Below are 12,523 nucleotides of genomic sequence, written 5' to 3'. Positions count from 1 at the left end.
CACAAGATTGCCCTGTCAGCACAGCGATTGAGGGACACAGCAGGTAGTAGGTCTGCTGTCTTGGTGGGTGCAGCAGGAAGCAAGTCTGTTGTCTTGAGCTGGGTGGTCACAGGTGAGCACAGTAATAAATTCCTACTCTAGGGAAAGATGCTTATCCTTAAGGAAATGTCAATGTGGGGAGAAACTTGCACCTTTATCTTAAGGGTCTTTGTTTTTGCCATAGGAAATGTTTAAAGCAGATATATAATGCATGCTCAATGGCCATGTCAGGCCCTTTTGGAAAAACAAAGTCAGGCTGAATTAGGTTTACACCAAGTGGCTTCCTCGTATACTCCAACATATCCTATTGCTTGCCATTTCTATTCGTCAATCCTTAGTGCTGTAAGAAGTGCGTCATCTTCACAGCAGCCCTACAAAGTACTACACTCTGAGGAGACCAAGCCTCCAAGAAGCTAAGCGCCTTGCCCAGGGTCATTTACACAGCTAGGAAGTAGGGGGCTCCAGTGCCCACAGCCTGAATCATCAGGCTAGACCACTGCTCTGCAGAGAATGTTCCACAAGGCCAAAGAGAGGAAGTCGGTTGCCCTGGGTCACCAGCTATTAGGCAGAACAGGAAGCTCTCCTATCTCCTGCCTTTGAGCAATGTGCAAAGAGTGTGGGCTTAAAGAGCTAGAGTTTCAATAAGAATCTCTTTCATTACGGATCCCTACTATGGTCCAGGGACTGTGCTAAGTGCTGGTCCCTTACGAAAGCTTTGAAGTGGGTGCTGTTGGCGTTCCCAGTATGCAGATAAGGAAAACCGAACTTCCGAAAGTGGTTCAGGAGGCGTCTTATGCTGTACTGTAGGGTGGTTGTTTAAAGATAGCTATATTTTACAAAGATGATACACAGGCTCATTACATCTTATCTTTTTCCAAGATAGCTATAAAATAGCCACTGTCCATTGAGTGCCTATAATTATTCTCAGATTCTCCCAACAGGCCCAAAAGGTGAATATTGTTATCTTTATTTTCCAGGTGAGGAAACTGAGGCTTTTAAATATTGAGTATAGTACCCTAGGAGACTTGGGAAGTGGCAGGGTGAAGAGTTAAGTCTGAATATGTCCAATTCCAAAGTCTAAGCTCTTTTGGCCATCTACTACAAGGACAGACACGCACACATGCGCATGCACACGCACGCCCCCCACACTGTGTTGTTTATGGTCCTTATATTCTAAGAATTGGGGTAGAGAAAGGGGCCAGACCTTCGGGAAGGCATGGCGCTCTTCTGCCTTGAGGGGACAGACTTTGGTCCCTATAGAAGTGTACCCATGGGAGTTCCATATGCACCCCTCTCTGTCCCCAAATTCCTCTCCTATCCGAGAGAACAGTCAGCCCCCCAGCAGTTGCCCAAGTAATATTTTAGGGTTTTTTTGTACACACTGAATTCACTGAGGCAAGATTTCTTTTCATAACTGTCTGAGGCCCCAGTCCCAGGATCTCTGAATTTGCCTACACCCACAACCGCAAAGGAAATGGAGAGAACTCAAGAAAATTTTGAATCTGTTTGTGAGCTGGTCTAGAGCAATTCTGAGGGCAGAGTGGAAATTCTCAAAGTCTGGTGGGTGAATTGTTGGAGGAAAGGTCCACCAGGGCATGGGGAGAGAGGAGGGGGAGCGAAGCGAGGGGGAGGATGGAGGAGTTAAAGAACTCAGCAAAGGCTGCGGCATGCACTGGGGCACTCAGTTATCTTCCTAAAACCTTATGGGGAACTGGTTCCACTTTAGACATGTTATTTGAACAGCCCTGAAATCAGACTTAAGGATGCTTCTAAGGATACTGTCATCCATTTAGAGACTTCTGTCTGAAGTCCATAGGAATTTCCTTTAAGAATTAGTGCTAGATGTAAAAACTGGTGAAATCCAAATAAAGTCTGTATTTGAATTGATCGTATTGAACTATGTCAAATTCCTGGTTTTTATCACTGTGCATGGTTATGTAAGATATTTTCACTGGGGGAAGCTGGGCGAAGATAACACAGGAACTCTCTGTACTATTTTTGCAACTTCTTGTGAGTCTTAAACTATTTCAAAAAAAGAAATAAATCATTTTTTAAAAAGTACTAGAAAGAGCATCGCTTTCCCTAAAAAATCTGGTATGCAACGTCTCTGATGGTGACAGTTCTGCTGCAGAATAAATCTCCCGTTTTACTTTGGCTACCAGAAAGCTCAGAGTCAAATTTAAAATTTATTCTAGAAATACCAAGGCCCTTATGGCCTATGTGTTTATGGTCTTTTTTCAAAGGTTGACTTTCTACACTTACTTAGATTTCCCTTCTCCTGACTTTTCATCCTTATTTTTCTTTCACCATGATTTTATTGTACACATTTCTTGTGAGTGACTTCAAATCCTTTATGGGAAGAAATAATGTATAAATACATAGACTAGTAAAAATAATTGGCACAGCTAGTTTATGGGATGGTCAACTTTTTAAAAAAAATTATCTAGGAATTCTGTTTTACTGTTATCTTAAAGCACTTACCTAGTATCAGCTCCCCCTCCCCCATAGGATTTTGCACTGAGAGTCTTGTGCAGGTTTCCGAAGCATTGAGAGTTTCAGCCTTGGTTAGGACTCTGCCAGGCAGAGGGACACTCCGCTAATGAGCAGCACAGGCTGATGCCATGTCAGATGGCCTTTCCGTTGTCACCCTGCCTGCAGTTCCACCATCACAGATGTGGATGTGTTGGAAGTCTGGGATCCTCCAGACAACCCCTATTCAGATGCAAATACTCCTCTGAGGATGGACACAGTTTTGACAGCTACAACCTAGAAAGAAGTGCTTTGGAAACGCATTTTAGGAAAGTGACTTTGTGGACAATTATGAGCCACATGCTGCTCGATGTATTGGGCTGTTGTTATAATTCCTTCCACTGTGGGTTTAACTCTCAACAGACCCAATGCAAAGCAAACACAAAGCATCCTCTGCACCTTGAGAGGAGGAGGGAGCCAGACAGCCTCCCAGTGGAGGTAACGCCACACACTCTGTCCGTCCATCCAGGAGCCAGCAGAGTGGAAAAGGTGTGATAGCTCTGAAGGTGTGATACCCAGCTCTGCCACTTACTGGTAACGTGGCCTTGGATGTGCCTTGCTTCCTTTCTGAGGCTGAGTTTCCTCACCTGTAAAATGAGGGTAAGATGGCCCACCCACAGAGTTTTATGGGGTGAACACGCAGTAATGTATGCAAAGGGCCTAGCATGGCGTCTGGCAGGTTCTTGGCATTCCCAAGTGTTCAATCCTTGCCCCTTATTCAATAATAATAATATAATAATAATAATAATAAACATTTATTAGGTGCCACATGCTGTGCTAAGTTGTAGGAATACGAAAAATAAAGAAAATAGCATGCCTGCCCTTAAGCAGGTGATAATTAGTGTTCACAGGACTCTTACCAGCCTATGTAAGGCTCACACAGCCCTGTGAGATGGGTAGTATTGCCATTCATCCCCATTTTACAGATTAGGACAGTCACCTGCTCAGAATGGGGGTGACACCTCTCAACTGCTACGAGAGGTGTGGATGAAACACTGTCAAGAGCTCTTAGGCTCTGAGGACTGGGAGGTAGCAGACAGCACTCCTGTTGGGTGTCCTGGGCTTTCTGTCTGGAAATTGTCAGAAAACACAGTGAGAGCTGTTGAGTTGGGAGGAGCAGCCGCAGCCCAGGTCTGGGGAGTGAGTGAGAGAGGGCGGGATGCTTCCTGCGGCCTTCTCTTCCTCAGGGCTCCCTGGTTCTCTTCCCTGCAGGTGTCTGCAGCAGCATCCTGGGGACAGCCTGCCCACAGCCAGCGTCATCCTCTGCTTCCATGATGAGGCCTGGTCCACGCTCCTGAGAACCGTGCACAGCATTCTCGACACAGCCCCCAGGGCCTTCCTGAAGGAGGTCATCCTGGTGGACGACTTCAGCCAGCAAGGTGGCTGTGGGCTTCTTCCAGCCTCCCTTGGGTGGGCCTGGGCCCTGTGGGGGGTCCCAGGCAAACACTGGGGTTTGGAACCTGTTTAGACAAGGTTCCCAGAAGCAGACCTCCGATGGGAATTCAGGTGCAGGTAACTTATTGGTGAAGAGCCCCCGGGGGCAACCAGTGAGGAAGTGGGGGCAGAGGACAGAGAAGGCAGAGCAGCTGGCACAGCGAAAGTCCCGGCCGGACCCCATGGGGTTTCCCCCAGGCCCCAACCTCCACAGTCCGATAAGCTTCTCCCCAAGATGCTCAAGACAAGGGGGTGGCCATTCTGAGTGCTTCCTGCCTCCTAGACACTGGGTGGAGCACATGTCACATATTAGTCATTAAATCATTTGAATGTGCATCAGACTCACCTGGCAGGCTTGTGAAAACGCTGACTGCTGGGCCCACCCCCAGAGTTTCGGGATCTGGGAGTGGGCCCAGGAATCTGCATTTATAACAAGCTCCCAGGTGATGCTGATGCTCCTGGTCTGTGGACCACACTTTGAGAGCCACTGCTCTAGTCTTTGGCTGGGGCCAGGGGTCTGTGTTTCTGGCTCAACTAAATGGCCTGCAGAGGCCCCCCCTGGCCTTGTGGGAAGATCAGACCGCACAGAGGGGAGCTGAGTGTTCACTCAGGTCTGCAAAACCCCTTTCTAAGGCGAATGAGAGAGGATGGGATAGAGGCCAGGTGCCTCTGTCAGTTCTTCCTGAGGGCCTCATGTCAGGAATTTGCCCCACCTGGCCCTGGCACTGAGTCAGACTAGCAGGAGGCCACAGGGGTGTGTGGGGTTACTGAGACCCGTCTGGCTGCATATTAGGCAGGATGAATAAGCAGGTCCTGGGCTGGGCTGGGTTGGCCAGAGACTCCCCAAGCCCTCGGCTGGGGCAGAGTCCTCCCAAGAGCACACTTATGGCCCCTCCCCCATCAGCTGATGGACTGTGCTGTCAGTGTCCCTCAGGAGACTTCCCTTCTCCTTGTGTGTGTAGAAGCAGAGGAGCTGGGTGCCAGGGATGTGGGCTACCTCCCATGTCCTCAGCTCTTTCTGCGTTCCCTTTAGCCATACTTGGAGGGTGGCTTTTGGCCTCATAATCACAATGAGGCTGCTCTACCTCTGGACATCACATCCGCATTCCAGGAAGGAAAAGGATGGAAAGCAGATAGGCAGAGGCTAGCCAAGTGTGTCTTTTTAGAAAAAATCAGTGAAACAGTAGTTTTTCCAGAATCTTCTCATCCATTATATTTCTACCAGAATTGGATCAAAAGCCTACCATTAGCAGCAAGGGAGTCTTGGCAGGTGAGTGCTTTTAGCTGCCTGAACAAAATCAAGTGTCTGCTAGTAAGGTGGAAGGGGAGAATCAATGTTGGGGAAAATGACTAGCAATGCTCCACGCGGTGGCATCACTGATGGGCTGGTTCTCAGACATTCAAGTTCAGAAATTTGAACAGCTTCACTAACAGAGGCCCTTCTCTAGAGAATGGACTTGGAGCTCCAAGCTTATCAGAAAAATAATTCCAAAGTAATAGACCAGTACAACATTTTACCACTGAGAAATGCAACAACCCAGCGATTGGGAATCCTTATATCCACCGCTCAGGACAGTTTCCCCTGAAGAGGAATCTCCCTGGGGAGCCACATGCCACTAAGAGGGCAGCTTCCCAGGGAGTCTGTGGGCCTTTGGGTGAGGCTGCCAGAGCCTTCCCTGCCTTTCTGGAGACCCAGCTACCACTGCAGCCAGGCTAGGTGTAGCCCAGCCAAGACCGCCTCCAGGCTGGAGAATGGGGGTATCTCGCTCTCTGGCTCAGTTCTCTTCAACACACATGTATCGAGTGCCTACTGTGGGCCAGCCCTGTGCTTGGGGTTGGAACAGCAGAAATGTACGAGGGAAGTTCCCTGCCCTTGAATCTTACTCCAGTGGCTGGGGCCTCCCCATTTCCAAGACTTCACGAGGACACTGCTTCTCTGCCAACACATTATTCCTTCCATCTCCACTGGCTTGTTCTTGCAGGTGTGTGTGCTTATGCGCACACCTGTGCACACACACACACACACACACACACACACACACAGTTACCTTAAACACAAAACTTGAGAAGCTTCCCTTGTTCTTTACTGCCTTCTCCTTAAGGCTCTTTCTCTCCCTTGCCCTATAGAACCACTGTTCCTCAAAGAGTGTCTAGATGCCTGGTCTCAGTTTTCCCCTTGCAGTTTCTCTCTAATCCACTGCATTGCCCACTCAGCCCCCGCCACTGCCATGAGACATCTTTGGCCGGCACCACTGATCTACCAGTTGCTGAATTTGACGAGCCCTTCTGTCTTTGACTCCCTTGACCACAGTCTCAGGTTGAGTTCCCTAGAGTTGGAGCCTGAGATGGGGATTCACGTGCATGTGATTTTGGGGGGCTGTACTCTCAGGGGAACCCTGTAGAGGAGTGGGTGAAGCAGGAGAGGCAGAGGAGGCGGTTGAGCCTCGATGCGGTTTCAGATGAAGTCCAGCCACGGCCTGATCTCGTTGGGAGCTCTGCACGTTGTAAACTGCCTCTCAGGGTGTGTCCTGCCCTGAGGCAAGGGGGCTGGCTTTTGTACCCCTGCAGGTGGGTCATGGACTCTGGGCACGTGGGGCCAGGGATGGCGTCCTGCACGACTCCCTGGTACTTTCAAGAGAGGCAGTTCCAGTACCAAGGGCACATCTCCAGGGAAGGATGTAACGATTCAGCAGCTAACCCACAGCAGCCGGGGCGAGCCAAACCAAACCGAAGCAGTAAAGGGACCCAGGGCACCTGTGTAGGGCGCCAACAGGGCCTCGCGGCTGCATTTAGGAAAGGTCAGCACATCTTCTCCTGTCCTGGTTTTATGACACCATCCCTCCTGGTTTTTGACAGAGAGAACCCTGACCCAAATTAATGAAGCAACTTCCATCTTAGCAACAAAGACACTGTAACAATGTATGTGATTCTCCGGACCCTTGTGCTCACACAGCTCCCAAGAGAGAATTGCCGACAATGATCCTAGAGATGGCCTTCACAGTCTCACTGACTGTGGCATCTGTGACCCCACTGACCACAACCCTGTTGATTCCAGGACAACTCAAGTCCGCTCTCAGCGAATACGTGGCCAGGCTGGAGGGGGTGAAGCTGCTGAGGAGCAAGAAGAGGCTGGGCGCCATCAGGGCCCGGATGCTGGGAGCCACCAGGGCCACCGGGGACGTGCTGGTCTTCATGGATTCCCACTGCGAGTGCCACCCGGGCTGGCTGGAGCCCCTCCTCAGCAGAATAGCTGGTGACAGGTAACTCAGCCCCGGGGTCTGCAGAGCAAGAGGTGGGAGTGGCAGAAATAGTCTACTCCCTCAGCCACTCATGGAACATCTGCCCACCATCGCAAGAGTGCCTGAGTCTCCATCATTAGAGAGTGATCTCTTCCTTTTGGCTTTTCAGATGTATGAGTCTTTTAAGAAGTATAGAGAGGTAGGGTCTTCCAGCCCATCTACCTTGTTTCACAGATACAGGAACTGAGGCCTGGAGAACAGCTTCTATTAAGTTGCAAATACCCCTGGGAAGGGTAACACCTTATCATGGTTGTCACTACCTTTGATGAAAAATCAGCAATTTTAATCAAGATTGTAGCATAACCTGGGGAAAATCTCTAAACTTTGTTAGGCCATAGGTTACTCCCCCGTATAAAGAAAGCCTCAGCCTCTGATTGCTAAAGTTCCTTCGAGAGCTAGCATTCTTTGCTTTTCCGGTTTATACGAGGGGTCTCTAACTTTCTAACCAAGCCAGCCCTCGGGAATGTGAAGCTGGAGAGGGTTGCATTGCGCACCCCACAGTCAAGCATTTAAAATCTTTCTTTGACCAGTTCTCCGTTCTCCCTTTCCTGTCTTGCTGTCACTCTGTCCCCTACTTCCTTGATCCACTCAAACAGTTCCTAGCATGTCTTGTCAACCGTTTCCTTCAATCTGACTATCCCACTCAGGAAAACCAAAGCCTGATGGCCAGCCCGCCTTGGACCCCCTCAGGCATTCCCCTGGGGCTCGTGGAGGCCTGTCCCACAGTGGGAGCTCAATAAATGATGGTTTTGATGATGTCCAGCCAGATAGGGCTGGTGCTGGAACCAAGCCTATGACTTCTGTTCTTGCGCTCCTTCCTGTGGTAGATGTTGACTGTCTCGTCTGAAGTTGTGGATGACCACCTATAAGAAAAACATTTTGAGGGGCTGACTCCGTGGTGTAGTGTTTGGGTCTGCCACGCTGCCCACTTTGGCAGCCAGGGTTGATGTGTTCAGATCTGGGGCGTGGACCTACACCACTTGTCAAGCCATGCTTTGGAGGGGACCCACATACAAAATAGAGGAAGATTGGCGACAGATGTTAGCTCAGAGCCAATCTTCCTCACTAAAAAAAAAAGAAAGAAAGAAAAGATTTCTGGACCAGGGAGTAGAGGAGTTAGCATTCCACCAGATGGTGGAGATTTCAAGCAACACAAAGTAAATCATTACTAGTCCTGTGATTCCTTTTTAGTAAAGAAGAATGATCAGAGCTCAAGTGAAATCAAGAAGGATTAATTTTGCCCAATTCCAAGACACAGATTACAGCCCACTCATGGTTCACATCTCATGAGAAAAGGAGACGTGTGTGAATTCAGCACCAGAAGTAGGACAAGAAAATGCACAAACCCTACAAGGCTGCCATCTTGGATTCTGTTCTCAAAATCACAATGACTGTGTATCACCAGAGCAGGACCTAAAATTGGTCCTGCCCATTCCCTGTCCAATTCCCATCCTGTGTATCACAGAAGGATGGCTCTCAGAGACACCTTTAGGATCATCTAGTCCTATCTCATGATTTCACTGTTGAAAAAACCTGAGTTCCAGGAAGGGCAAGGAGACCCCCCCCAGGGTCACACAGCCACTTCACAGCTGGGCTCTTCTCTATGCTTCTTTTATGCAGACATTTAGGAATTCAGTAATTAACAATATTAAGCCTTAAGTACGTGTGACCCTAGCAGACTTTTTTCATACAGTGTCTTCAATGACCCCCCTGTGAGATACCGCAGGCAGATTTTTGCTTCCCTTTCACAGAAGAGAGGATTGGGACTCAGAGAAGTAAAATGGTGTGCAAGAGCACGCAGAGATTTTGTAGCTGAGTCGGGTGTTCTGACGCCGGGTCCACTGCTCTTTTTATTGTATACGAATTTTTTATGAATTGGAGAAGCTGAGCAGGGAGAGACATTTAGTCATCCCCACCCCCACCCTGGTTGTGACATGTGTTAAAACCTTGATTAGATCGAGTCCCTCTTGTCTGCTTCTCACATTGGCGCCACCTTCACAGATCTGGAGATTTCTCACTGTAGGCTGAGAAGGACTTGGCAATGCCTCAGTGTCCTCAGCTAGGAATAAAATGGGGCTCCTGAGAAGCCTTCTGTGGTTAAGAGGGATGAGTCTGTGAAATTCTAATTTCCTGGGTTCTTCCCCTCCCCTCTTTAGTAAGCTTTCTCCCCACACCCTCTCTCCCTCTCATTCTCTCTGTCTCTCTCTGTCTCTCACACACACGCGCGCGCACACACACACACACACACACACGACCTCTGGTCCTAGACCCATGCTGGCTTGGCTTCCTCTTCGTGTCCCCCTCTTCTGTGATCTGACCATCTTTTTGTCATCCCACACCTCACTCACGGCTTCCTGTGCCCTCGGCGCTCTCTGGGCCCCGGTTCAGCTTGCAGTCCTTCAAGAGTGAGGCTCTGAAAGAAGAGCCCCCTCTCCCGGGTCTGAGCTCTCCTCTGTTCCACGGCGAGGCCATGTGAGCTGTGCTGGGAGAGTGGCCCCTTCCGAGGGGTTTTACTCCCCAGTGACTGCTCAGGTCCCTCCTCTCGGCTGCCCCGGCAGCTCCCCTGTGTCAGGCAAAGCTGTAGAAGCCGCTGGGCTGGGCTCCTAACAGCTGCTGCTCTTTGAGAGAGGAAAGGGGCCCCAGCTGCTTCTGAGGCTTGTGGCAAGAGACACTGTGTCACCAGGAGAGGACCCATCGCCCCCAAAGCAGAGAAAGGTCTTTAAGAGCTTTCATTAAAAAGGTGGCGTGGGACGGTGAGTAAACAGTGTAAAAGACATGTCAACTATTCAGAGAGTTATAATTTTCTCAACACCCTGGTCAGAGCACTCAGGGCCTGATTACTAGCCCTGGTTCCCTGCCCCTGCCCACAGAAAGGGTCTGCTGAGAGCCACATGGCAACTTGGTATGAATCAATAAAAGGAGTCCCTTCCTCGTGACCCTTTACTCCCATTCCTCAGACAATTTGTCATAATACACTCATTTTGTTAGAGCAAGACACTTTAATGCTAACTGCCAGAGGATTTAGAAATAAATATGCAGATTTACGGTGTCTGTGATATTTGAGGCATTCTTTAGGATTGGGCAGTGCACAATCCACATAACTGTACATAGCAGCCCCAGACAGAGTGTCTGTAAGAGCAATTGTTTTTAGGGCAGTCCTAGGAGGTAGTGATTGGTGGCTGGCTTCTACATAAAATAACAAAGATGAAAATCAAGAGTAGCTGTCATTCCAGCTGCCAACTGCCTTGTGCTGATTTCCAGCTCTAGTCCCCAAGCCAAGGAATGAGAGTCATGGCTCGAGAAGAATGAAGATTTCCAAGGGAAAGTCGGCAGCCCTTAGTGAAGCGCTGAGAGGCAGCGCCGTCTTAGGGGGGATCCTGGCTCAAGAGGCTGCCCACACTGTTTCCCACTTGAAGATTGGTCTGGACCCCCATCTTAGAGACGCGTAGTTCCTAATGTCACCTAGAGCTCAGCCAGGGCTGAGCCTGCTCAATGGGGAGAAGCAAGGCGGGGCGAGGAAGAGACCACCTCCCACCTCTCTGCCCTTCAAGGGGTCAAATGATTGAAGCTGAGTTAGCTTTTGAATATCTGGACGGCAGTTTATTAGTTGACCTCACATATTTCAGTTAACCCGTCTTTGCTGACAGCTCTACTGCCTCTGTTTGTCTTTTGAAACCCAAACGCTTTGACCTCCTGGAGCTAGAAAGACTTGTGAAAGGGTCAACCCTGTGTCTGCCTGAGAGGTAAAACCTAGTTCACGAACAAGAGAATGATGGAGTAAGCAGACACTTGTAGCTCCTTTCAAGCCAAACAGGGCAGCTTGGCTATGTTGCTTTAAGTGATTTCCAAGAACACCAGACACATGTGTAGGTATGAAACCCAAAGCTAAATATAAGAGTGTTTGGGTTTTTTTGATCACTCTTTTTGAGTCACTAGACTGCAGTTACTCCCCAGTTCAGCCCTGGTTAAGCAGCCGCTATGGTCCATGGGAATAAAAACCAAGACAGAAAACCTCTTTCACTTCATTCATTGAGATTTTATTCTTCATCTCTATCCGAAATGTACTCAAAGAGGTTCATGATTAATCACTTATGTGTCTGGTTAAAATAGAAGGAAAAAGAGATTTCAGAAAGGAAAAGATGGTATTGGGAATCAGAGGTAATACAGTTATCACAAGTGAGCTTTATATACGACTCTGAGCTTCCCGCAAGACAGAGCAAAAAGTGAAAGTTGATGAATTTTAGAGTTCTCCTCAAGAAGGACACGGCTCGGAGGTCTAGGACAAATTGATTGTGTGGATGCTTGAATGCAATTTCCTTTCTCGTCCCATTATGATTATTAAGAAGGCACGAATTTGACGAGATTCTTCAGAATTCAGCCACACGGCTTCCCTGGCTCTTAATTCTGAAATTCCACAAAATGCTTTGCCAATAGCCAAACCCATTCCATCTGCTCAGTTCATTGCACAGTAAGTGGAGACTTGGGAGGGGGCTGGTGTCCTCCTTTCTTCCTTGATCTTGCTTCTCAGTTTTCCTAGGTCAATGCAAGGTGTCCAAAAATAGTGGAGACCCAGACAGATTAAGTTTCCCTTCCCTTCCAGAGGGAACAACGTGAAAAGGGAAGGAAAAGCCCATCAAGATCCTTGCTCTAAATATAAACCCCATGACTCCTCATGCCAACATCAGTCACTTAAGGCCACAGATTAAAGCAGATAATTGAATCCCAGGACCACCCTGGCCCTCTCTGTATGGCCTGGGCTTATGCCAGCCCTGGCTGACTCTGAGATGAAAGAAACAGAGATGGAAATCCATAGGAGTGTAAACACAGCCTGGCCGGCATCTCTCCTTCCAGGAACCACGCTTGTCTTAGAGTGATACCTTCCAGCCACCCCCGAGTTGAGGCCTGATCCATTCCATTGCACAGATTTTAGAAGTAACAGTCTTGAGAGGCCAGAAAAGATGGGATTGAGATATTGGCTAGGTGGAGAGCAGCTCCTGGAACACCTGAGCGGTTACCTGCTTAGTTCAAAGGTGAAGTTTCTGACCTGTGCCAATTTCCCACATGACCTTCTCTGAGGTCGTTTCCCAGGCCGTGAAGAAAAAGGGGGATAAAATACAATCCCAACAGCATCAGTAAGTGAGCAAATACACATAGACTCAGGACTTGGGTTTGCTTGTAGACACCATGTGCTAATATTAATTTTAATAATGCATTTTAGTAAG

At 48.7% G+C, this 12,523-nt stretch overlaps 1 protein-coding gene across 2 annotated transcripts in view; it reads left to right on the top strand.

Moving 5' to 3' along the window:
* Positions 1-12,523, top strand: part of GALNT15 (polypeptide N-acetylgalactosaminyltransferase 15) — a 44,031-nt gene that overhangs the window by 14,552 nt on the left and 16,956 nt on the right. For both annotated transcript variants that reach the window (XM_008514204.2, XM_008514206.2), the window contains exons 2-3: positions 3,781-3,947; positions 7,058-7,262. In XM_008514204.2, coding sequence (XP_008512426.1) covers positions 3,781-3,947; positions 7,058-7,262 — 372 coding nt within the window. The remainder of the gene's footprint in view (positions 1-3,780; positions 3,948-7,057; positions 7,263-12,523) is intronic.

This window comes from Equus przewalskii, chromosome 15 (genome assembly GCF_037783145.1).
Source record: "Equus przewalskii isolate Varuska chromosome 15, EquPr2, whole genome shotgun sequence".
In the NCBI taxonomy this organism is placed as follows: domain Eukaryota; kingdom Metazoa; phylum Chordata; class Mammalia; order Perissodactyla; family Equidae; genus Equus; species Equus przewalskii.
Note: the sequence above shows the minus strand (reverse complement) of the source record. Positions and strands in the feature narration are given on the sequence as shown.